At 41.8% G+C, this 27,576-nt stretch overlaps 1 protein-coding gene across 1 annotated transcript; it reads right to left on the bottom strand.

The window, feature by feature from the left end:
- Window positions 1–727: 727 nt before the first annotated feature.
- LOC310876122 (valine--tRNA ligase, mitochondrial-like) lies at window positions 728–3,745 on the bottom strand (the record flags this gene model as incomplete). Its single annotated transcript, XM_083789567.1, has 1 exon — window positions 728–3,745. The coding sequence occupies one exon, from the start codon at window positions 3,743–3,745 to the stop codon at window positions 728–730; it is 3,018 nt and encodes a 1,005-aa protein (XP_083645693.1).
- Between the last annotated feature and the right edge of the window lie 23,831 nt (window positions 3,746–27,576).

Here is a 27,576-nt window from a genome sequence, read left to right as displayed (position 1 = left end):
AAATGTTAGGAAGGGACTAGTGGACAACAGATCCAGTATAAGTCATTTTACACTTGGTTGCATGCTGAAAATAGCAGATCTGCTATTTTCAGCAAGTGTAAAATCAGTTATTATGACGGCAACAAGGCCCGCCAAAATACATTTTAGTCGACTAAATCAACTGTAGATTTAGTCGACTAAAATCTTATGACATTTAGTCGACTAAAAGTAGATTAACACTAATACATTCCAGGTGACTAAAATATGAAAAGGAAAGGAAAGGTACAATGTTTACCCAGGGTAACTGGACTAAGCTCAATAACTTGTTTACAGCCTGGCCCTGCTCATAGAACCTTTCATGGTAGGGGTTCAATGCCTTGTCCAAGGGCACTTCAGCGGTGGTAATTTTAACGTGCCGGTCCGGGGATACGAACTATAGCGACCTTCCGATATCAAGACCGCTCCGCAAACCGTTCGGCCACCGCTGCCTTAAAATCAGTGAAAACTATTGAAGAGACTATGACTAAAACTAAAATAGAAATTTGCTGCCAAAAACAACACTGAAATCCCTTTTGACTGTAGAAAAGCAGCCACTTGTTGCTCTGTCATCAAGCTCACTGCTCTCCCCCTCTTTGTTTGCGGTCACCGCCCGAGCGTATCACCTAGGGTCCAATGCCTAGACCTGACACCATCACGTTGTTGATCCTGCTGTACTGCTCCAACGTTTGGACCCTAAACCTCCATAAAGTCAAGACGTGTGTCTCGACTGCAATGACTTCAGCTGCTCCTCGATTGTTTCCAAGTCCTGCTCCAAGGCTGCGATCTTGTTCTCCGTGTCTCGCCTCACACGCTCTGGGACATTCTCCGAGTACCTTGGGACGTGGGTTCGAGAGAGGGATTCCTCCAGCTTGGGGAGGAGCCTCTGTTTGCGCCGGGACAGCCGTAGGATGTGTTTGTCTGCTTCCATTACCGTCTGAACGCTAAGGTGTACCCGACACGAGTGGTCCACCACACCGACTGTGCTTCCTTTAGCGGGAGGGGATGTGGAGCTGTCGGCTTCCTGAGGACAGTGGAGGTGGAGGTCGGAGGTGCGACTTAAGGTCTGAACAGCTGAGCCAAAGCGACGGAGTGTCTGTGCTTGGCTGGCTGAACAGACGACCCACATCTCGGGCCTTTCTTTGGTTATGCCACACTGGGCTCGCAGGGACCTGGCGACTCGGACCACTTCCTGTATGAGGCTGAAATCCGCTTCCTCTTCAGGGAAGTGCCAGTGGGCCAGCTGAGCCGGCGTCGGGTAAGGCTGCAAACACAAGCTGTCCATGGCGTTGTCGTCGGCCACGCTGGCGAACGGGCGAAGCCTCTGCCACAGCTCCTCGGTGAGGAAGGGCATGATCGGCGAGAGCAGGGCCAAAGAGACGGACAGACAGTGATACAGCACGCTCCTGGCCACCTGCCTACGCGTCTGTTCTGCTGCCCCGGAGTCCTGCTGACCCAGCAGCGGCTTTATGCACTCCAAGTAAACGTCGCAGAGATCGTGCACCCAGAAAGAATGGACGGCGGACGTGACCGCATGGAGCTCGTATGCCTGGAAGCCTCGCTCACACTGTCGGACGGTGCCGTAGAGTCTGGAACACACCCAGCGGTCCATGCTGCTCGTAGGAGACGTCTCTGCCAGCGCCGTCGGCGCTGTCCCGTTGTCGTTGGCCAACACTCCCAGCGTGAATCTCGCCGTCTGCCACATCTTATTGCAGAAGTGCCTGCAGCTCAGCACCTGGGACACGGACAGGCGGATGTCCTCTCCCTGTGCATTGTAAGAGCACAGGGCAAAGCGCAGGGCATCTGTCCCGCACTCTGGTATCCCCTTAGGGAAGTCCTTCCTCTGCGCTTCCACGGCCGCCGTGGTCTCCCTTGGGTCGACGTTCCCCCGTCTGACTTTCTCTTGAAGACTCTCCAGAGAGATGCCAGAGATGACGTCTAAAGGGTCCACAACATTCCCCAGAGATTTGCTCATTTTCCTCCCACGCTTGTCTCTCACCAGAGAATGGAGGAGCACCTGTCTGAAGGGCAACTGGCCGGTCAGCTCCGTACCCAGCATAACCATCCGTGCCGCCCAGAAGAAAATGAGGTCACTGCCTGTCTCCAAAATGGAGTTGGGGTAGTACTTCTGTAGGTCGCCGGTCTGCTGTGGCCAGCCCAACATGGCAAAGGGGAAAAGACCGGATGAGAACCACGTGTCCAACACGTCCGAGTCCTGAGTCAAGGTCACAGAGTCGGCCGCTACTCCATATTTGGCAGCGGCTCTCTGCCTGGCCTCCTCCTCGCTCCGGCCCCATTCCCACAGCTCCTCTTGGCCGTTAGGAGAATTGGGAAGCGTCACTCTATAAGCAGGAATCCGATGGCCCCACCAAAGCTGCCTGGATATGCACCAATCGTTGATGTTGGCCAGCCAGTTCTTCCACGTTTTAGTGTAGGAGTGGGGGATGATCTCCAACCGGCCGTCCTCCACTGCCTGGATGGCCCGTTTAGCCATTTGATCACAGCGCACAAACCACTGCTTCTTCAACAGGGGCTCAACGATGTCCCCCGAACGACTGCAGACGGGTAAAGACATGGCATGATCCCGCTTTCCCCTGAACAACTTTTTCTCCACAAGGGCATCCAGGACTCGTTCCCTGGCATCAAAGCGCTTCAACCCTTCCAACCACTGGCCACAAAGAGGGGTCATTGTCCCGTCTCCTCCAATCACAGTGAGACGTGGGAGCGAGTGCCTCTGGGAGAGCAGGAAGTCGGTGTGGTCATGAGCTGGAGTGACCTTCACTGCCCCTGTCCCAAGCTCCATATTCACCACTGGATCAGTGACGACAGGTATGAGTCGGTCCGTGAAAGGGTGTCTGCACTGCTTTCCGTGAATATCCTGGTATCGAGGATCATGTGGATGCACAGCGATGGCCACGTCTCCCAGCATGGTCTCAGGACGTGTGGTTGACACTGCCACCTCTCCACCGCCGCCCTCTATAGGGTACACAAAGGTCACCATCGATCCAAATTCCACCTTCTTCTCATAACCAGGAACAGGCAGCATGGTCCTCCCAGAGAGCTCCTTTGACTCGACCTCTATGTCAGAGATGGCAGACTCAAGAGCACAGCTCCAGTTGACCAGCCCCTCTGAGCGGTAGATCAGGCCGGACTCACAGAGCCTCACAAAGGCCTCAGTCACAGCCCTGCTGAATCCCGGGTCCATAGTGAAGCAGGCTCTGCTCCAGTCCAGAGAAGAACCAAGCTTCCTCAGCTGGTAATAGATCTCGCCTCCTTTATCGTTCTTCCATTTCCACACCTCCTGTAAAAAGTCGTCCCTGCTTAGATCTCGCCTCCGCTTCCCTTGTTCGCTGAGCAATCTCCTTTCTACCACGGCCTGCGTTGCGATTCCTGCATGGTCACAACCGGGTACCCAGAGCACTCTGTAGCCCTGCATTCTCCTCCATCGAACCAACGCGTCCTCTATAGCTACCGTCAGGGCATGGCCAAGATGCAGAGTGCCAGTAACATTTGGTGGAGGGATACACAGCGTGAAGGATTGATCCACAGCATGTGCTTGCGTGTCCTGAATTTCTGGGCTGAAGAATCCCTCCTTCTCCCACCACTGATACCAGCTCAACTCCACATACTCTGGACTGTAGGACGAAGGGAAAGGCACCGTCGTGTCTTTCTTTGCTCCAGGAGCTGTTGAAACGGTGTACGCAAGCCTCTCTTTCTCACTCCATTTCATTACGTGATCTTCATCACTACTGTGTTTGTTTGTTAACATGGCCATCTCTTTCTCTCGTCTCCGCTTCAGCTTCTCCGCACGAGGACGAAGAGGCTCATGTGGTTGAGACGAGGAGGAGGAACATGGTCTGTACGTCCCTACAGTCCATAGTGACGTTCTCCCCTCTGTGGACCTCACAGAGATGCCACAAATGGTCCTCCACAACTGGGACGTTACTTTCATTATATTAGCCTGTGGGCAGACATGCTCGCTAAGCTTTTGTCTAGGGCCTCCTGAAAAGATGAGCCAAGACAAGCATTTAAATGATATCGTTCACGTGTTACCTTAGATTTAGTTAGAACTTTGTCAACTAACTTCCAGTTGCCATCGGGGGTAACTATTTAAAAAGTATGTATGAGAGGAGAAGGAGAACCAGCATATCTGTGGGATATGATTATCTGGGTTGTCGGGTCAGTTGCCTGGGTTCTCTCGTTGTCTGAGCTGAGCTGGTCAATGTCTTGAATGGTCTCTGTGGAATCTGTATTGATGCTTCGTGCTTCAGTTATCTCCATATATGGAGTTGGAGAGTCTATGATGTCGGGCTTGGCTTGAGTATGTCACATTATCTCCATACATGGGGGGCGTCTGGATGAATAGGTCAGTTATGTCCATATATGGGGTTCCACGAGAGTCTATGATGTCAGACTTGAGTACTGTATGTCAATTCTCTCCACATATGGGGGTTCCTGGATGATCATTTTATCTCTGCATATATATACTTTGTAGAGTCACACCAAATCTCAAATCCGGAGCGGGATCTGGTGGAACCGAAATCTCCATCAGCCGAAGGCGCGTCTAGTCTACTGGCAGGTTACCAGAGCCGTGTGGACACTGACATGCCTTTCATGCTATAAACAATAAAATACATCATGTCTGTCAGTCGGCAGATTTGCTCTTTATCAAGGATTTTTGCAGGAACGTCAACTTTGAGAACTACAGGCCTGAGCAACTGCGGAGATAATCGGAGGTGTATAACCCGGCGACCGCATCTACCCTCGGCACCAACGGCTACCTTCCATTCTGGGATTGCACCTTGGCCGACTCCGTCGTCGATCACAGTCACAGAAGAGCCGGACTCTCTGTTCCAAACGGTGTCCGTGTCGGTGAAAGGCCACGACAGGGCTGTCTTGGACAGCTACGAGTTCTTTGCTACTCTGGCAGCCAAGGAGCTTGGCGTCACTCTCCACGAGGTTTTCGAACCTCCCAAAAACATTGAGAGGCTTACCCTTTTGAAGTCGATCCACATCTTCAAGAAGCACAGGGTCCAGTATGAGATGAGGACACATTTCCGCTGCATCGAGCTGTCTCAAGTAACGGGCTCCACAGCGCGAGTTTACCTCGAATACATCCAGAGGAATCTACCAGAAGGCGTTGCCATGGAGGTCTCCAAGACGGCTATGGAGAAGATTCCTGAACACATTCTGGAACCCATGTGGAAGGACCAGCCCACTGATAAGAACTCCAGTCTCATCAGAGCAGTCGTGAGCAGCTGAGTTTGTATTACCTCTGCAGAAAACGGTGCGTTTGCGTGAGGCCACAGCAAAGAAGTCATTATTTCAATGTTTTAAAAAAAATCACACACGTGTGACGTGAAGGGCTCCCAGCTCACCTCATTTACATATCGAAAACAAGTCCATAGATTTGTCTGGCAAACGATTTACGCCATAAGTACTCTAAACAAACAATCGTTAAAGGACCTAATCATCTTTAACCAATTCTGACCTGAGATCAGATTCATACGAGGTTTCCACTGGACACACACTGGTCTGATTAACCCATTCTGACCTGAGATCAGATTCTAAAAAATGTCAGTCGTTCTTTGATTTTTTCAAAAATAGCAGACCTACAAGCTCGTAGCACGCCACTCGGTGGCGCGCTACAAGCTTGTAGATCTGCTATTTTTCAATAGCTAAAGCATAACATGATGCTAACACCAAAATGGGTTCCCGTTCAGAATGGGTTAAAAAATGAAAATAAAAATGGGCTCCCTTATGTGTTTTCTATCCCCACAAATATGCACTTTTGAACAATCAGTCTTTCTCATCATATAGGGGCTTTTATGGAAATCGCTCTCAGGAACGGCTTAACTGATTTGGTCGTACGCGTGATGTCATCAGTATCACCCTGCTTTGTATAATTCCCCCCCCCTCTTCAGTCTTCAGTTCCAAACTTACATTTCCACTTTCTTTGCCATTGTTGATTTTCCAAGCTGGCATGGAATGGAAACAAGCCTGGGTTTATTTTATTTTACAAAATAAAAAACTTTTGAACATCCGCTATTGCTATTACCTATAGATCTTTCTTTCTGTTTAAACAGATGGAGATTAAATCATTTTACCGTGCAAGAAAACTGAACTTGCACTACCCGTTTGGTAGAGCATGTTTTCAGAAAATTATTTGAGCATTATTTTTATTGTATCAAGTTACATATTAATCATGTTCACTTGTTCAGTAACATCTCTGCGATGATAATATGCCAAAGAAATCTGTTGCAAAACAGATCCTAGATGTCAGGAGTGATTTCTCTCTGTCTGACTTCCTTATTGCCACCTGACTTGTAAAGCATGGTGTGTGACCAGGGGGGGCAGTCAGACAGATATTTTGTGAAGCCACTAAGGAAATCGGGACATCCTGAAAGTTCATATAATGGCCTGTTGTGGCGCTGTCATTGGGCCCAAAAAAAAACCATATCCCCATAGAGGTCCATGTATTTGGGCCCAACTTCACCTAGACTGTATTACCTTAATAAACATGATCATGAATACTTTCAGCTTCCAGTCACTAGTTTAAAGTCTAATTTCTCATGTCATAATATTCTTTTTGGAAAATGATGGTCCCATTTATTAAAAAAATGTTTGAGTCAAAATAAAAACCAACTAAGAAGAAGGAGGGAAGTCCCGCCTCGTTGTCTGGGCCAGCCAATGGCCAGCTGGGCCAAAACGGATCTAGAAAGATGGCGATTTACAATACAAGGACTGACTGGCTTCATTTTACGTCCATATCAGACCCGGCGAACGCTTTGTCCATATTTTTGTGTGTGTGTGTGTGTGTGTGTGTGTGTGTGTGTGTGTGTGTGTGTGTGTGTGCGTGTGTGCGTGTGTGCGTGTGTGCGTGCGTGCGTGCGTGCGTGCGCACACACAACGCGCCCGACGCAAATAATCAAGGGGATAATCACCTGTTGGAGGGAGATATGTCTTTGCATTTTTGTCATGGTGTTTACTCACTTATGAAGCCACAAACTGTCTGACAAACTGTAGGAATAGCCTAAATATTCACGTTGTACATGTCACTACAAACAATCATGATCTTTCTTTCTTTCCTTCCCCAGGCTACACCACCTGTACCACAGGAACACACCGAGCCGACGTCTCACTGGTACCAGCTGGGGTGCCTCCGCCAAGCTGCTTCCAACCGCCTGCCCACTGTGGTCAGACGTTTCAAAACATCCATGAGGTCCGTCCGGCAGGCCCCACGCCTGCCGGACGGACGGAGCAGCGTGCAAGTGTGCTCGAGTGTGGGGAGCCGGAGCAGACCGCTCACCACATAATCACCGCCTGTCCCCTCCCTGTATAAAGCACCCTCGGAGGCCGGGCCTCTTCGATGCGGGACCTGAGACGAGGCCGTGGCTGTACGCTACTGAGCTGGGCATCTGGTGATGACACATGGAAGAAGAAGAAGAAGAAGAAGACAGGAACACATCCAGCAGCCCTGGCTGGCAGCACAGAGTGTTGGTACGACCCCCGAAGTTTGACCCTGGTCATCACTGACACCACTGTCATCAGTGGTGTCAGACAGCTCAGGGTACGAACCTTGTTTATCATTGTATTTGCTGCTTGTGTTGAATGCTGTGATCATGGATGTGAATTATGTGATCATGGGTGTGATTCAAGCTGTGTGTGTTGAATGCTGTGATCATGGATGTGATTCAAGCTGTGTGTGTTGAATTATGTGATTCTGGATGTGATTCAAGCTGTGTTGAATTATGTGATTCTGGATGTGATTTAAGCTGAATGTGTTGAATTATGTGATTCTGGATGTGATTCAAGCTGTGTGTTGAATGCTGTGATTATGGATGTGATTCAAGCTGTGTGTTGAATGCTGTGATTATGTATGTTATTCAGGCTGTGTGTTGAATGCTGTGATTATGGATGTGATTCAAGCTGTGTGTTGAATGCTGTGATTATGAATGTTATTCAAGCTGCGTGTGTTGAATGCTGTGATTCTGGATGTGATTCAAGCTGTGTGTGTTGAATGCTGTGATTATGAATGTGATTCAAGCTGTGTGTTGAATGCTGTGATTATGGATGTGATTCAAGCTTTGTGTTGAATGCTGTGATCATGGATGTTATTCAAGCTGTGTGTTCAATGCTGTGATCATGGATGTTATTCAAGCTGTGTGTTTAATGCTGTGATCATGGATGTTATTCAAGCTGTGTGTTGAATGCTGTGATTATGGATGTTATTCAAGCTGTGTTGAATGCTGTGATCATGGATGTTATTCAAGCTGTGTGTTGAATGTTGTGATTTTGGATGTGATTCAAGTTGCGTGTGTTGAATGCTGTGATTATGGATGTGATTCAAGTTGCGTGTGTTGAATGCTGTGATTATGGATGTGATTCAAGCTTTGTGTTGAATGCTGTGATTCTGGATGTGATTCAAGCTGTGTGTTGAATGCTGTGATTATGGATGTGATTCAAGCTGTGTGTGTTGAATGCTGTGATTATGGATGTGATTCAAGTTGCGTGAGTTGAATGCTGTGATTGTGAATGTGATTCAAGCTGTGTGTTGAATGCTGTGATTATGGATGTGATTCAAGCTTTGTGTTGAATGCTGTGATTCTGGATGTTATTCAAGCTGTGTGTTCAATGCTGTGATCATGGATGTTATTCAAGCTGTGTTGAATGCTATGATCATGGATGTTATTCAAGCTGTGTGTTCAATGCTGTGATCATGGATGTTATTCAAGCTATGTGTTTAATGCTGTGATCATGGATGTTATTCAAGCTGTGTGTTGAATGCTGTGATTATGGATGTTATTCAAGCTGTGTTGAATGCTGTGATCATGGATGTTATTCAAGCTGTGGTGAATGCTGTGATCATATGTTATTCAAGCTGTGTGTTTAATGCTGTGATCATGGATGTTATTCAAGCTGTGTGTTTAATGCTGTGATTCTGGATGTTATTCAAGCTGTGTGTTTAATGCTGTGATTCTGGATGTTATTCAAGCTGTGTGTTTAATGCTGTGATTATGGATGTTATTCAAGCTGTGTGTTTAATGCTGTGATCATATGTTATTCAAGCTGTGTGTTGAATGCTGTGATTATGGATGTTATTCAAGCTGTGTGTTGAATGCTGTGATCATGGATGTTATTCAAGCTGTGTGTTTAATGCTGTGAACATGGATGTTATTCAAGCTGTGTTGAATGCTGTGATTATGGATGTTATTCAAGCTGTGTGTTTAATTCTGTGATTCTGGATGTTATTCAAGCTGTGTTGAATGCTGTGCTCATGGATGTTATTCAAGCTGTGTTGAATGCTGTGATCATGGATGTTATTCAAGCTGTGTTGAATGCTGTGATCACGGATGTTATTCAAGCTGTGTTGAGTGCTGTGATCATGGATGTTATTCAAGCTGTGTGTTGAATGCTGTAATCATGGATGTTATTCAAGCTGTGTTGAATGCTGTGATTATGGATGTTATTCAAGCTGTGTTTTTAATGCTGTGATTCTGGATGTTATTCAAGCTGTGTTGAATGCTGTGATCATGGATGTTATCCAAGCTGTGTTGAATGCTGTGATTATGGATGTTATTCAAGCTGTGTGTTTAATGCTGTGATTATGGATGTTATTCAAGCTGTGTGTTTAATGCTGTGATTATGCATGTTATTCAAGCTGTGTGTTGAATGCTGTGATTATGGATGTTATTCAAGCTGTGTGTTTAATGCTGTGATCATGGATGCTATTCAAGCTGTGTTGAATGCTGTGATCATGGATGTTATTCAAGCTGTGTTGAATGCTGTGATCATGGATGTTATTCAAGCTGTGTTGAATGCTGTGATCACGGATGTTATTCAAGCTGTGTTGAGTGCTGTGATCATGGATGTTATTCAAGCTGTGTGTTGAATGCTGTAATCATGGATGTTATTCAAGCTGTGTTGAATGCTGTGATTATGGATGTTATTCAAGCTGTGTTTTTAATGCTGTGATTCTGGATGTTATTCAAGCTGTGTTGAATGCTGTGATCATGGATGTTATTCAAGCTGTGTTGAATGCTGTGATCATGGATGTTATTCAAGCTGTGTTGAATGCTGTGATTCTGGATGTTATTCAAGCTGTGTGTTTAATGCTGTGATCATGGATGTTATTCAAGCTGTGTTGAATGCTGTGATCGTGGATGTTATTCAAGCTGTGTGTTTAATGCTGTGATCATGGATGTCTTGCAAGTATGATCGAACCCTACAAACCCTCCCGCGCACTCAGATCAGCCAACGCAGGGAAGCTGGAAGTACCCTCACTAAAAACGCAGGGACAACGCTCCACACGTCCAAAACTCTTCTCCCTTCTGGCTCCAAAACTGTGGAATGCACGTCCCATTGCAGTCAGAACTGCAGCATCACTCCCAATCTTCCGCCGTAGTCTGAAAACCCACCTTTTCAGACTCCATCATGGCCCACAGTACTTACCCCACCCCCTTAGATAGCATTTGATACAGACTTATAGCATGTTATGTAGACAGCACTATAATTGCATTGTATGTAGTCATAGTACAGATGTATAGCATAGTAGTATAGCTGTATAGTTTACATGTATTGTTTCATTATATAGATATTCCACTGTTACTTTCTTAGCTTACGCATGTTTCATGATAAATGTTTTATGTGATGTATTCCCATGCTTTTTTGTTCTTGCTTAATGTATATCGCTCTGGATTAAGAGCGTCTGCTAAATGCCTAAATTGTATATTGTAAATTGATGTTATTCAAGCTGTGTGTTTAATGCTGTGATTATGGATGTTATTCAAGCTGTGTGTTGAATGCTGTGATTATGGATGTTATTCAAGCTGTGTTGAATGCTGTGATCATGGATGTTATTCAAGCTGTGTGTTCAATGCTGTGATTCTGGATGTTATTCAAGCTGTGTTGAATGCTGTGATCATGGATGTTATTCAAGCTGTGTTGAATGCTGTGATCATGGATGTTATTCAAGCTGTGTTGAATGCTGTGATTATGGATGTTATTCAAGCTGTGTGTTAAATGCTGTGATCATGGATGTTATTCAAGCTGTGTGTTTAATGCTGTGATTCTGGATGTTATTCAAGCTGTGTGTTGAATGCAGGGGGGCAGTCAGCCAGATATTTCGTGAAGCCTCATTTGAAATCGGTAGTTCATATAATGGCCTGTTGTGGCGCTGGACTGGACCCAAAAAGCCCCATAGCTCCATAGAGGCCCATGTATTTTGGCCCAACTTCACCTAGACTGTATTACCTTAATAAACATGGTCATGAATACTTTCTTCTTCCAGTCACTAGTTTAAAGTCTCATTTCTAATGTCATAATATTCTTTTTGGAAAATTATGGTCCCATTAATTAAAAAAATGACCATAAAGTCGCGTATGTTCTGAGGGGCGTGGCTACCGTTACAGTCTATGATCGGGATTCCCCTCCCACTCAAGAGTCTTCTCCTCCCACTCGAGTCAAAATAAAAACCACGGAGAAGAAGGGGGGAAGTCCCGCCTCGTTGTCTGGGCAGCCAATGACCAGCTGGTACAAAACGGAGCCAGCCAATGGCCAGCTGGTACCAAAAGATGGCGACTTACATCAGGAATTAGCATATCATTACAGGCTTCATTTTACGTTCATGTTAGACCCGGGGAACGCTTTGTCCATATTTTTTACAGTCTATGGTTGAATGCTGTGATTATGGATGTTATTCAAGCTGTGTTGAATGCTGTGATCATGGATGTTATCCAAGCTGTGTTGAATGCTGTGATTATGGATGTTATTCAAGCTGTGTTGAATGCTGTGATCATGGATGTTATCCAAGCTGTGTTGAATGCTGTGATTATGGATGTTATTCAAGCTGTGTTGAATGCTGTGATTATGGATGTTATTCAAGCTGTGTGTTTAATGCTGTGATTCTGGATGTTATTCAAGCTGTGTTGAATGCTGTGATCATGGATGTTATTCAAGCTGTGTGTTGAATGCTGTGATCATGGATGTTATTCAAGCTGTGTGTTTAATGCTGTGATTCTGGATGTTATTCAAGCTGTGTGTTTAATGCTGTGATTATGGATGTTGTTCAAGCTGTGTGTTTAATGCTGTGATTCTGGATGTTATTCAAGCTGTGTGTTTAATGCTGTGATCATATATGTTATTCAAGCTGTGTGTTTAATGCTGTGATCATGGATGTTATTCAAGCTGTGTTGAATGCTTTGATTCTGGATGTTATTCAAGCTGTTTGTTTAATGCTGTGATCAGGGATGTTATTCAAGCTGTGTTGAATGCTGTGATTATGGATGTTATTAATGCTGTGATCATGGATGTTATTCAAGCTGTGTTTAATGATGTGATCATGGATGTTATTCAAGCTGTGTGTTTAATGCTGTGATTCTGGATGTTATTCAAGCTGTGTTGAATGATGTGATCATGGATGTTATTCAAGCTGTGTGTTCAATGCTGTGATCATGGATGTTATTCAAGCTGTGTGTTTAATGCTGTGATCATGGATGTTTTTTCAAGCTGTGTGTTGAATGCTGTGATTATGGATGTTATTCAAGCTGTGTTTAATGCAGTGATCATGGATGTTATTCAAGCTGTGTGTTTAATGCTGTGATTCTGGATGTTATTCAAGCTGTGTTGAATGCTGTGATCATGGATGTTATTCAAGCTGTGTTGAATGCTGTGATTATGGATGTTATTCAAGCTGTGTGTTTAATGCTGTGATTCTGGATGTTATTCAAGCTGTGTGTTTAATGCTGTGATCATATATTGTTATTCAAGCTGTGTGTTTAATGCTGTGATCATGGATGTTATTCAAGCTGTGTTGAATGCTTTGATTCTGGATGTTATTCAAGCTGTGTGTTTAATGCTGTGATCATGGATGTTATTCAAGCTGTGATTATGGATGTTATTCAAGCTGTGTGTTTAATGCTGTGATCATGGATGTTATTCAAGCTGTGTTTAATGCTGTGATCATGGATGTTATTCAAGCTGTGTGTTTAATGCTGTGATTCTGGATGTTATTCAAGCTGTGTGTTTAATGCTGTGATTCTGGATGTTATTCAAGCTGTGTGTTTAATGCTGTGATTATGGATGTTATTCAAGCTGTGTGTTGAATGCTGTGATTATGGATGTTATTCAAGCTGTGTTGAATGCTGTGATTCTGGATGTTATTCAAGCTCTGTTTAATTCTGTGATTCTGGATGTTATTCAAGCTGTGTGTTTAATGCTGTGATCATGGATGTTATTCAAGCTGTGTTGAATGCTGTGACCATGGATGTTATTCAAGCTGTGTGTTCAATGGTGTGATCATGGATGTTATTCAAGCTGTGTGTTTAATGCTGTGATCATGGATGTTATTCAAGCTGTGTGTTGAATGCTGTGATTATGGATGTTATTCAAGCTGTGTTGAATGCTGTGATTATGGATGTTATTCAAGCTGTGTTGAATGCTGTGATCATGGATGTTATTCAAGCTGTGTGTTTAATGCTGTGATCATGGATGTTATTCAAGCTGTGTTGACTGCTGTGATTATGGATGTTATTCAAGCTGTGTTGAATGCTGTGATCATGGATGTTATCCAAGCTGTGTTGAATGCTGTGAATATGGATGTTATTCAAGCTGTGTGTTTAATGCTGTGATTATGGATGTTATTCAAGCTGTGTGTTTAATGCTGTGATTATGCATGTTATTCAAGCTGTGTGTTGAATGCTGTGATTATGGATGTTATTCAAGCTGTGTGTTTAATGCTGTGATCATGGATGCTATTCAAGCTGTGTTGAATGCTGTGATCATGGATGTTATTCAAGCTGTGTTGAATGCTGTGATCATGGATGTTATTCAAGCTGTGTTGAATGCTGTGATCACGGATGTTATTCAAGCTGTGTTGAGTGCTGTGATCATGGATGTTATTCAAGCTGTGTTGAATGCTGTGATCGTGGATGTTATTCAAGCTGTGTGTTTAATGCTGTGATCATGGATGTCTTGCAAGTATGATCGAACCCTACAAACCCTCCCGCGCACTCAGATCAGCCAACGCAGGGAAGCTGGAAGTACCCTCACTAAAAACGCAGGGACAACGCTCCACACGTCCAAAACTCTTCTCCCTTCTGGCTCCAAAACTGTGGAATGCACGTCCCATTGCAGTCAGAACTGCAGCATCACTCCCAATCTTCCGCCGTAGTCTGAAAACCCACCTTTTCAGACTCCATCATGGCCCACAGTACTTACCCCACCCCCTTAGATAGCATTTGATACAGACTTATAGCATGTTATGTAGACAGCACTATAATTGCATTGTATGTAGTCATAGTACAGATGTATAGCATAGTAGTATAGCTGTATAGTTTACATGTATTGTTTCATTATATAGATATTCCACTGTTACTTTCTTAGCTTACGCATGTTTCATGATAAATGTTTTATGTGATGTATTCCCATGCTTTTTTGTTCTTGCTTAATGTAAATCGCTCTGGATTAAGAGCGTCTGCTAAATGCCTAAATTGTATATTGTAAATTGATGTTATTCAAGCTGTGTGTTTAATGCTGTGATTATGGATGTTATTCAAGCTGTGTGTTGAATGCTGTGATTATGGATGTTATTCAAGCTGTGTTGAATGCTGTGATCATGGATGTTATTCAAGCTGTGTGTTCAATGCTGTGATTCTGGATGTTATTCAAGCTGTGTTGAATGCTGTGATCATGGATGTTATTCAAGCTGTGTTGAATGCTGTGATCATGGATGTTATTCAAGCTGTGTTGAATGCTGTGATTATGGATGTTATTCAAGCTGTGTTTAATGCTGTGATCATGGATGTTATTCAAGCTGTGTGTTAAATGCTGTGATCATGGATGTTATTCAAGCTGTGTGTTTAATGCTGTGATTCTGGATGTTATTCAAGCTGTGTGTTGAATGCAGGGGGGCAGTCAGCCAGATATTTCGTGAAGCCTCATTTGAAATCGGTAGTTCATATAATGGCCTGTTGTGGCGCTGGACTGGACCCAAAAAGCCCCATAGCTCCATAGAGGCCCATGTATTTTGGCCCAACTTCACCTAGACTGTATTACCTTAATAAACATGGTCATGAATACTTTCTTCTTCCAGTCACTAGTTTAAAGTCTCATTTCTAATGTCATAATATTCTTTTTGGAAAATTATGGTCCCATTAATTAAAAAAATGACCATAAAGTCGCATATGTTCTGAGGGGCGTGGCTACCGTTACAGTCTATGATCGGGATTCCCCTCCCACTCAAGAGTCTTCTCCTCCCACTCGAGTCAAAATAAAAACCAACGGAGAAGAAGGGGGGAAGTCCCGCCTCGTTGTCTGGGCAGCCAATGACCAGCTGGTACAAAACGGAGCCAGCCAATGGCCAGCTGGTACCAAAAGATGGCGACTTACATCAGGAATTAGCATATCATTACAGGCTTCATTTTACGTTCATGTTAGACCCGGGGAACGCTTTGTCCATATTTTTTACAGTCTATGGTTGAATGCTGTGATTATGGATGTTATTCAAGCTGTGTTGAATGCTGTGATCATGGATGTTATCCAAGCTGTGTTGAATGCTGTGATTATGGATGTTATTCAAGCTGTGTTGAATGCTGTGATCATGGATGTTATCCAAGCTGTGTTGAATGCTGTGATTATGGATGTTATTCAAGCTGTGTTGAATGCTGTGATTATGGATGTTATTCAAGCTGTGTGTTTAATGCTGTGATTCTGGATGTTATTCAAGCTGTGTTGAATGCTGTGATCATGGATGTTATTCAAGCTGTGTGTTGAATGCTGTGATCATGGATGTTATTCAAGCTGTGTGTTTAATGCTGTGATTCTGGATGTTATTCAAGCTGTGTGTTTAATGCTGTGATTATGGATGTTGTTCAAGCTGTGTGTTTAATGCTGTGATTCTGGATGTTATTCAAGCTGTGTGTTTAATGCTGTGATCATATATGTTATTCAAGCTGTGTGTTTAATGCTGTGATCATGGATGTTATTCAAGCTGTGTTGAATGCTTTGATTCTGGATGTTATTCAAGCTGTTTGTTTAATGCTGTGATCAGGGATGTTATTCAAGCTGTGTTGAATGCTGTGATTATGGATGTTATTAATGCTGTGATCATGGATGTTATTCAAGCTGTGTTTAATGATGTGATCATGGATGTTATTCAAGCTGTGTGTTTAATGCTGTGATTCTGGATGTTATTCAAGCTGTGTTGAATGATGTGATCATGGATGTTATTCAAGCTGTGTGTTCAATGCTGTGATCATGGATGTTATTCAAGCTGTGTGTTTAATGCTGTGATCATGGATGTTTTTTCAAGCTGTGTGTTGAATCCTGTGATTATGGATGTTATTCAAGCTGTGTTTAATGCAGTGATCATGGATGTTATTCAAGCTGTGTGTTTAATGCTGTGATTCTGGATGTTATTCAAGCTGTGTTGAATGCTGTGATCATGGATGTTATTCAAGCTGTGTTGAATGCTGTGATTATGGATGTTATTCAAGCTGTGTGTTTAATGCTGTGATTCTGGATGTTATTCAAGCTGTGTGTTTAATGCTGTGATCATATATTGTTATTCAAGCTGTGTGTTTAATGCTGTGATCATGGATGTTATTCAAGCTGTGTTGAATGCTTTGATTCTGGATGTTATTCAAGCTGTGTGTTTAATGCTGTGATCATGGATGTTATTCAAGCTGTGATTATGGATGTTATTCAAGCTGTGTGTTTAATGCTGTGATCATGGATGTTATTCAAGCTGTGTTTAATGCTGTGATCATGGATGTTATTCAAGCTGTGTGTTTAATGCTGTGATTCTGGATGTTATTCAAGCTGTGTGTTTAATGCTGTGATTCTGGATGTTATTCAAGCTGTGTGTTTAATGCTGTGATTATGGATGTTATTCAAGCTGTGTGTTGAATGCTGTGATTATGGATGTTATTCAAGCTGTGTTGAATGCTGTGATTCTGGATGTTATTCAAGCTCTGTTTAATTCTGTGATTCTGGATGTTATTCAAGCTGTGTGTTTAATGCTGTGATCATGGATGTTATTCAAGCTGTGTTGAATGCTGTGACCATGGATGTTATTCAAGCTGTGTGTTCAATGGTGTGATCATGGATGTTATTCAAGCTGTGTGTTTAATGCTGTGATCATGGATGTTATTCAAGCTGTGTGTTGAATGCTGTGATTATGGATGTTATTCAAGCTGTGTTGAATGCTGTGATTATGGATGTTATTCAAGCTGTGTTGAATGCTGTGATCATGGATGTTATTCAAGCTGTGTGTTTAATGCTGTGATCATGGATGTTATTCAAGCTGTGTTGACTGCTGTGATTATGGATGTTATTCAAGCTGTGTTGAATGCTGTGATCATGGATGTTATCCAAGCTGTGTTGAATGCTGTGAATATGGATGTTATTCAAGCTGTGTGTTTAATGCTGTGATTATGGATGTTATTCAAGCTGTGTGTTTAATGCTGTGATTATGCATGTTATTCAAGCTGTGTGTTGAATGCTGTGATTATGGATGTTATTCAAGCTGTGTGTTTAATGCTGTGATCATGGATGCTATTCAAGCTGTGTTGAATGCTGTGATCATGGATGTTATTCAAGCTGTGTTGAATGCTGTGATCATGGATGTTATTCAAGCTGTGTTGAATGCTGTGATCACGGATGTTATTCAAGCTGTGTTGAGTGCTGTGATCATGGATGTTATTCAAGCTGTGTTGAATGCTGTGATCGTGGATGTTATTCAAGCTGTGTGTTTAATGCTGTGATCATGGATGTCTTGCAAGTATGATCGAACCCTACAAACCCTCCCGCGCACTCAGATCAGCCAACGCAGGGAAGCTGGAAGTACCCTCACTAAAAACGCAGGGACAACGCTCCACACGTCCAAAACTCTTCTCCCTTCTGGCTCCAAAACTGTGGAATGCACGTCCCATTGCAGTCAGAACTGCAGCATCACTCCCAATCTTCCGCCGTAGTCTGAAAACCCACCTTTTCAGACTCCATCATGGCCCACAGTACTTACCCCACCCCCTTAGATAGCATTTGATACAGACTTATAGCATGTTATGTAGACAGCACTATAATTGCATTGTATGTAGTCATAGTACAGATGTATAGCATAGTAGTATAGCTGTATAGTTTACATGTATTGTTTCATTATATAGATATTCCACTGTTACTTTCTTAGCTTACGCATGTTTCATGATAAATGTTTTATGTGATGTATTCCCATGCTTTTTTGTTCTTGCTTAATGTAAATCGCTCTGGATTAAGAGCGTCTGCTAAATGCCTAAATTGTATATTGTAAATTGATGTTATTCAAGCTGTGTGTTTAATGCTGTGATTATGGATGTTATTCAAGCTGTGTGTTGAATGCTGTGATTATGGATGTTATTCAAGCTGTGTTGAATGCTGTGATCATGGATGTTATTCAAGCTGTGTGTTCAATGCTGTGATTCTGGATGTTATTCAAGCTGTGTTGAATGCTGTGATCATGGATGTTATTCAAGCTGTGTTGAATGCTGTGATCATGGATGTTATTCAAGCTGTGTTGAATGCTGTGATTATGGATGTTATTCAAGCTGTGTTTAATGCTGTGATCATGGATGTTATTCAAGCTGTGTGTTAAATGCTGTGATCATGGATGTTATTCAAGCTGTGTGTTTAATGCTGTGATTCTGGATGTTATTCAAGCTGTGTGTTGAATGCAGGGGGGCAGTCAGCCAGATATTTCGTGAAGCCTCATTTGAAATCGGTAGTTCATATAATGGCCTGTTGTGGCGCTGGACTGGACCCAAAAAGCCCCATAGCTCCATAGAGGCCCATGTATTTTGGCCCAACTTCACCTAGACTGTATTACCTTAATAAACATGGTCATGAATACTTTCTTCTTCCAGTCACTAGTTTAAAGTCTCATTTCTAATGTCATAATATTCTTTTTGGAAAATTATGGTCCCATTAATTAAAAAAATGACCATAAAGTCGCGTATGTTCTGAGGGGCGTGGCTACCGTTACAGTCTATGATCGGGATTCCCCTCCCACTCAAGAGTCTTCTCCTCCCACTCGAGTCAAAATAAAAACCAACGGAGAAGAAGGGGGGAAGTCCCGCCTCGTTGTCTGGGCAGCCAATGACCAGCTGGTACAAAACGGAGCCAGCCAATGGCCAGCTGGTACCAAAAGATGGCGACTTACATCAGGAATTAGCATATCATTACAGGCTTCATTTTACGTTCATGTTAGACCCGGGGAACGCTTTGTCCATATTTTTTACAGTCTATGGTTGAATGCTGTGATTATGGATGTTATTCAAGCTGTGTTGAATGCTGTGATCATGGATGTTATCCAAGCTGTGTTGAATGCTGTGATTATGGATGTTATTCAAGCTGTGTTGAATGCTGTGATCATGGATGTTATCCAAGCTGTGTTGAATGCTGTGATTATGGATGTTATTCAAGCTGTGTTGAATGCTGTGATTATGGATGTTATTCAAGCTGTGTGTTTAATGCTGTGATTCTGGATGTTATTCAAGCTGTGTTGAATGCTGTGATCATGGATGTTATTCAAGCTGTGTGTTGAATGCTGTGATCATGGATGTTATTCAAGCTGTGTGTTTAATGCTGTGATTCTGGATGTTATTCAAGCTGTGTGTTTAATGCTGTGATTATGGATGTTGTTCAAGCTGTGTGTTTAATGCTGTGATTCTGGATGTTATTCAAGCTGTGTGTTTAATGCTGTGATCATATATGTTATTCAAGCTGTGTGTTTAATGCTGTGATCATGGATGTTATTCAAGCTGTGTTGAATGCTTTGATTCTGGATGTTATTCAAGCTGTTTGTTTAATGCTGTGATCAGGGATGTTATTCAAGCTGTGTTGAATGCTGTGATTATGGATGTTATTAATGCTGTGATCATGGATGTTATTCAAGCTGTGTTTAATGATGTGATCATGGATGTTATTCAAGCTGTGTGTTTAATGCTGTGATTCTGGATGTTATTCAAGCTGTGTTGAATGATGTGATCATGGATGTTATTCAAGCTGTGTGTTCAATGCTGTGATCATGGATGTTATTCAAGCTGTGTGTTTAATGCTGTGATCATGGATGTTTTTTCAAGCTGTGTGTTGAATCCTGTGATTATGGATGTTATTCAAGCTGTGTTTAATGCAGTGATCATGGATGTTATTCAAGCTGTGTGTTTAATGCTGTGATTCTGGATGTTATTCAAGCTGTGTTGAATGCTGTGATCATGGATGTTATTCAAGCTGTGTTGAATGCTGTGATTATGGATGTTATTCAAGCTGTGTGTTTAATGCTGTGATTCTGGATGTTATTCAAGCTGTGTGTTTAATGCTGTGATCATATATTGTTATTCAAGCTGTGTGTTTAATGCTGTGATCATGGATGTTATTCAAGCTGTGTTGAATGCTTTGATTCTGGATGTTATTCAAGCTGTGTGTTTAATGCTGTGATCATGGATGTTATTCAAGCTGTGATTATGGATGTTATTCAAGCTGTGTGTTTAATGCTGTGATCATGGATGTTATTCAAGCTGTGTTTAATGCTGTGATCATGGATGTTATTCAAGCTGTGTGTTTAATGCTGTGATTCTGGATGTTATTCAAGCTGTGTGTTTAATGCTGTGATTCTGGATGTTATTCAAGCTGTGTGTTTAATGCTGTGATTATGGATGTTATTCAAGCTGTGTGTTGAATGCTGTGATTATGGATGTTATTCAAGCTGTGTTGAATGCTGTGATTCTGGATGTTATTCAAGCTCTGTTTAATTCTGTGATTCTGGATGTTATTCAAGCTGTGTGTTTAATGCTGTGATCATGGATGTTATTCAAGCTGTGTTGAATGCTGTGACCATGGATGTTATTCAAGCTGTGTGTTCAATGGTGTGATCATGGATGTTATTCAAGCTGTGTGTTTAATGCTGTGATCATGGATGTTATTCAAGCTGTGTGTTGAATGCTGTGATTATGGATGTTATTCAAGCTGTGTTGAATGCTGTGATTATGGATGTTATTCAAGCTGTGTTGAATGCTGTGATCATGGATGTTATTCAAGCTGTGTGTTTAATGCTGTGATCATGGATGTTATTCAAGCTGTGTTGACTGCTGTGATTATGGATGTTATTCAAGCTGTGTTGAATGCTGTGATCATGGATGTTATCCAAGCTGTGTTGAATGCTGTGAATATGGATGTTATTCAAGCTGTGTGTTTAATGCTGTGATTATGGATGTTATTCAAGCTGTGTGTTTAATGCTGTGATTATGCATGTTATTCAAGCTGTGTGTTGAATGCTGTGATTATGGATGTTATTCAAGCTGTGTGTTTAATGCTGTGATCATGGATGCTATTCAAGCTGTGTTGAATGCTGTGATCATGGATGTTATTCAAGCTGTGTTGAATGCTGTGATCATGGATGTTATTCAAGCTGTGTTGAATGCTGTGATCACGGATGTTATTCAAGCTGTGTTGAGTGCTGTGATCATGGATGTTATTCAAGCTGTGTGTTGAATGCTGTAATCATGGATGTTATTCAAGCTGTGTTGAATGCTGTGATTATGGATGTTATTCAAGCTGTTTTTTTAATGCTGTGATTCTGGATGTTATTCAAGCTGTGTTGAATGCTGTGATCATGGATGTTATCCAAGCTGTGTTGAATGCTGTGATTATGGATGTTATTCAAGCTGTGTGTTTAATGCTGTGATTATGGATGTTATTCAAGCTGTGTGTTTAATGCTGTGATTATGCATGTTATTCAAGCTGTGTGTTGAATGCTGTGATTATGGATGTTATTCAAGCTGTGTGTTTAATGCTGTGATCATGGATGCTATTCAAGCTGTGTTGAATGCTGTGATCATGGATGTTATTCAAGCTGTGTTGAATGCTGTGATCATGGATGTTATTCAAGCTGTGTTGAATGCTGTGATCACGGATGTTATTCAAGCTGTGTTGAGTGCTGTGATCATGGATGTTATTCAAGCTGTGTGTTGAATGCTGTAATCATGGATGTTATTCAAGCTGTGTTGAATGCTGTGATTATGGATGTTATTCAAGCTGTGTTTTTAATGCTGTGATCATGGATGTTATTCAAGCTGTGTTGAATGCTGTGATCATGGATGTTATTCAAGCTGTGTTGAATGCTGTGATCATGGATGTTATTCAAGCTGTGTTGAATGCTGTGATTCTGGATGTTATTCAAGCTGTGTGTTTAATGCTGTGATCATGGATGTTATTCAAGCTGTGTTGAATGCTGTGATCGTGGATGTTATTCAAGCTGTGTGTTTAATGCTGTGATCATGGATGTCTTGCAAGTATGATCGAACCCTACAAACCCTCCCGCGCACTCAGATCAGCCAACGCAGGGAAGCTGGAAGTACCCTCACTAAAAACGCAGGGACAACGCTCCACACGTCCAAAACTCTTCTCCCTTCTGGCTCCAAAACTGTGGAATGCACGTCCCATTGCAGTCAGAACTGCAGCATCACTCCCAATCTTCCGCCGTAGTCTGAAAACCCATCTTTTCAGACTCCATCATGGCCCATAGCACTTAGCCCACCCCCTTAGATAGCATTTCTGTAGACTTAGATAGCATTTGATACAGACTTATAGCATGTTATGTAGACTGCACTATAATTGCATTGTATGTAGTCATAGTACAGATGTATAGCATAGTAGTATATATGTATAGTTTACATGTATAGTTTCATTATATAGATATTCCACTGTTACTTTCTTAGTTTACGCGTGTTTCATGATAAATGTTTTATGTGATGTATTCCCATGCTTTTTTGTTCTTGCTTAATGTAAGTCGCTCTGGATTAAGAGCGTCTGCTAAATGCCTAAATTGTAAATTGATGTTATTCAAGCTGTGTGTTTAATGCTGTGATTATGGATGTTATTCTAGCTGTGTTGAATTCTGTGATTATGGATGTTATTCAAGCTGTGTTTAATGCTGTGATTCTGGATGTTATTCAAGCTGTGTTGAATGCTGTGATCATGGATGTTATTCAAGCTGTGTGTTTAATGCTGTGATTCTGGATGTTATTCAAGCTGTGTTGAATGCTGTGATCATGGATGTTATTCAAGCTGTGTTGAATGCTGTGATCATGGATGTTATTCAAGCTGTGTTGAATGCTTTGATTCTGGATGTTATTCAAGCTGTTTGTTTAATGCTGTGATCAGGGATGTTATTCAAGCTGTGTTGAATGCTGTGATTATGGATGTTATTAATGCTGTGATCATGGATGTTATTCAAGCTGTGTTTAATGATGTGATCATGGATGTTATTCAAGCTGTGTGTTTAATGCTGTGATTCTGGATGTTATTCAAGCTGTGTTGAATGATGTGATCATGGATGTTATTCAAGCTGTGTGTTCAATGCTGTGATCATGGATGTTATTCAAGCTGTGTGTTTAATGCTGTGATCATGGATGTTTTTTCAAGCTGTGTGTTGAATGCTGTGATTATGGATGTTATTCAAGCTGTGTTTAATGCAGTGATCATGGATGTTATTCAAGCTGTGTGTTTAATGCTGTGATTCTGGATGTTATTCAAGCTGTGTTGAATGCTGTGATCATGGATGTTATTCAAGCTGTGTTGAATGCTGTGATTATGGATGTTATTCAAGCTGTGTGTTTAATGCTGTGATTCTGGATGTTATTCAAGCTGTGTGTTTAATGCTGTGATCATATATTGTTATTCAAGCTGTGTGTTTAATGCTGTGATCATGGATGTTATTCAAGCTGTGTTGAATGCTTTGATTCTGGATGTTATTCAAGCTGTGTGTTTAATGCTGTGATCATGGATGTTATTCAAGCTGTGATTATGGATGTTATTCAAGCTGTGTGTTTAATGCTGTGATCATGGATGTTATTCAAGCTGTGTTTAATGCTGTGATCATGGATGTTATTCAAGCTGTGTGTTTAATGCTGTGATTCTGGATGTTATTCAAGCTGTGTGTTTAATGCTGTGATTCTGGATGTTATTCAAGCTGTGTGTTTAATGCTGTGATTATGGATGTTATTCAAGCTGTGTGTTGAATGCTGTGATTATGGATGTTATTCAAGCTGTGTTGAATGCTGTGATTCTGGATGTTATTCAAGCTCTGTTTAATTCTGTGATTCTGGATGTTATTCAAGCTGTGTGTTTAATGCTGTGATCATGGATGTTATTCAAGCTGTGTTGAATGCTGTGACCATGGATGTTATTCAAGCTGTGTGTTCAATGGTGTGATCATGGATGTTATTCAAGCTGTGTGTTTAATGCTGTGATCATGGATGTTATTCAAGCTGTGTGTTGAATGCTGTGATTATGGATGTTATTCAAGCTGTGTTGAATGCTGTGATTATGGATGTTATTCAAGCTGTGTTGAATGCTGTGATCATGGATGTTATTCAAGCTGTGTGTTTAATGCTGTGATCATGGATGTTATTCAAGCTGTGTTGACTGCTGTGATTATGGATGTTATTCAAGCTGTGTTGAATGCTGTGATCATGGATGTTATCCAAGCTGTGTTGAATGCTGTGATTATGGATGTTATTCAAGCTGTGTGTTTAATGCTGTGATTATGGATGTTATTCAAGCTGTGTGTTTAATGCTGTGATTATGCATGTTATTCAAGCTGTGTGTTGAATGCTGTGATTATGGATGTTATTCAAGCTGTGTGTTTAATGCTGTGATCATGGATGCTATTCAAGCTGTGTTGAATGCTGTGATCATGGATGTTATTCAAGCTGTGTTGAATGCTGTGATCATGGATGTTATTCAAGCTGTGTTGAATGCTGTGATCACGGATGTTATTCAAGCTGTGTTGAGTGCTGTGATCATGGATGTTATTCAAGCTGTGTGTTGAATGCTGTAATCATGGATGTTATTCAAGCTGTGTTGAATGCTGTGATTATGGATGTTATTCAAGCTGTGTTTTTAATGCTGTGATTCTGGATGTTATTCAAGCTGTGTTGAATGCTGTGATCATGGATGTTATCCAAGCTGTGTTGAATGCTGTGATTATGGATGTTATTCAAGCTGTGTGTTTAATGCTGTGATTATGGATGTTATTCAAGCTGTGTGTTTAATGCTGTGATTATGCATGTTATTCAAGCTGTGTGTTGAATGCTGTGATTATGGATGTTATTCAAGCTGTGTGTTTAATGCTGTGATCATGGATGCTATTCAAGCTGTGTTGAATGCTGTGATCATGGATGTTATTCAAGCTGTGTTGAATGCTGTCATCATGGATGTTATTCAAGCTGTGTTGAATGCTGTGATCACGGATGTTATTCAAGCTGTGTTGAGTGCTGTGATCATGGATGTTATTCAAGCTGTGTGTTGAATGCTGTAATCATGGATGTTATTCAAGCTGTGTTGAATGCTGTGATTATGGATGTTATTCAAGCTGTGTTTTTAATGCTGTGATCATGGATGTTATTCAAGCTGTGTTGAATGCTGTGATCATGGATGTTATTCAAGCTGTGTTGAAAGCTGTGATCATGGATGTTATTCAAGCTGTGTTGAATGCTGTGATTCTGGATGTTATTCAAGCTGTGTGTTTAATGCTGTGATCATGGATGTTATTCAAGCTGTGTTGAATGCTGTGATCGTGGATGTTATTCAAGCTGTGTGTTTAATGCTGTGATCATGGATGTCTTGCAAGTATGATCGAACCCTACAAACCCTCCCGCGCACTCAGATCAGCCAACGCAGGGAAGCTGGAAGTACCCTCACTAAAAACGCAGGGACAACGCTCCACACGTCCAAAACTCTTCTCCCTTCTGGCTCCAAAACTGTGGAATGCACGTCCCATTGCAGTCAGAACTGCAGCATCACTCCCAATCTTCCGCCGTAGTCTGAAAACCCATCTTTTCAGACTCCATCATGGCCCATAGCACTTAGCCCACCCCCTTAGATAGCATTTCTGTAGACTTAGATAGCATTTGATACAGACTTATAGCATGTTATGTAGACTGCACTATAATTGCATTGTATGTAGTCATAGTACAGATGTATAGCATAGTAGTATATATGTATAGTTTACATGTATAGTTTCATTATATAGATATTCCACTGTTACTTTCTTAGTTTACGCGTGTTTCATGATAAATGTTTTATGTGATGTATTCCCATGCTTTTTTGTTCTTGCTTAATGTAAGTCGCTCTGGATTAAGAGCGTCTGCTAAATGCCTAAATTGTAAATTGATGTTATTCAAGCTGTGTGTTTAATGCTGTGATTATGGATGTTATTCTAGCTGTGTTGAATTCTGTGATTATGGATGTTATTCAAGCTGTGTTGAATGCTGTGATCATGGATGTTATTCAAGCTGTGTTGAATGCTGTGATCATGGATGTTATTCAAGCTGTGTGTTTAATGCTGTGATTCTGGATGTTATTCAAGCTGTGTTGAATGCTGTGATCATGGATGTTATTCAAGCTGTGTTGAATGCTGTGATTATGGATGTTAATCAAGCTGTGTGTTTAAGGCTGTGATCATGGATGTTATTCAAGCTGTGTTGAATGCTGTGATCATGGATATTATTCAAGCTGTGTGTTCAATGCTGTGATCATGGATGTTATTCAAGCTGTGTGTTTAATGCTGTGATCATGGATGTTATTCAGCTGTGTGTTGAATGCTGTGATTATGGATGTTATTCAAGCTGTGTTGAATGCTGTGATTATGGATGTTATTCAAGCTGTGTTGAATGCTGTGATCATGGATGTTATTCAAGCTGTGTGTTTAATGCTGTGATCATGGATGTTATTCAAGCTGTGTGTTTAATGATGTGATCATGGATGTCTTGCAAGTATGATCGAACCCTACAAACCCTCCCGCGCACTCAGATCAGCCAAGCAGGGAAGCTGGAAGTACCCTCACTAAAAACGCCGGGACAACGCTCCACACGTCCCAAACTCTTCTCCCTTCTGGCTCCAAAACTGTGGAATGCACTTCCCATTGCAGTCAGAACTGCAGCATCACTCCCAATCTTCCGCCGTAGTCTGAAAACCCACCTTTTCAGACTCCATCATGGCCCATAGCACTTACCCCACCCCCTTAGATAGCATTTCTGTAGACTTAGATAGCATTTGATACAGACTTATAGCATGTTATGTAGACAGCACTATAATTGCATTGTATGTAGTCATAGTACAGATGTATAGCATAGTAGTATAGCTGTATAGTTTACATGTATAGTTTCATTATATAGATATTCCACTGTTACTTTCTTAGCTTACGCATGTTCCATGATAAATGTTTTATGTGATGTATTCCCATGCTTTTTTGTTCTTGCTTAATGTAAATCGCTCTGGATTAAGAGAGTCTGCTAAATGCCTAAATTGTATATTGATGTTATTCAAGCTGTGTGTTTAATGCTGTGATTATGGATGTTATTCAAGCTGTGTGTTGAATGCTGTGATTATGGATGTTATTCAAGCTGTGTTGAATGCTGTGATCATGGATGTTATTCAAGCTGTGTTGAATGCTGTGATCATGGATGTTATTCAATCTGTGTGTTCAATGCTGTGATCATGGATGTTATTCAAGCTGTGTGTTGAATGCTG

Source organism: Protomyctophum parallelum (assembly GCF_964188405.1).
Source record: "Protomyctophum parallelum genome assembly, chromosome: 18".
Taxonomy (NCBI): domain Eukaryota; kingdom Metazoa; phylum Chordata; class Actinopteri; order Myctophiformes; family Myctophidae; genus Protomyctophum; species Protomyctophum parallelum.
This window is presented reverse-complemented; position numbering and strand designations above follow the sequence as displayed.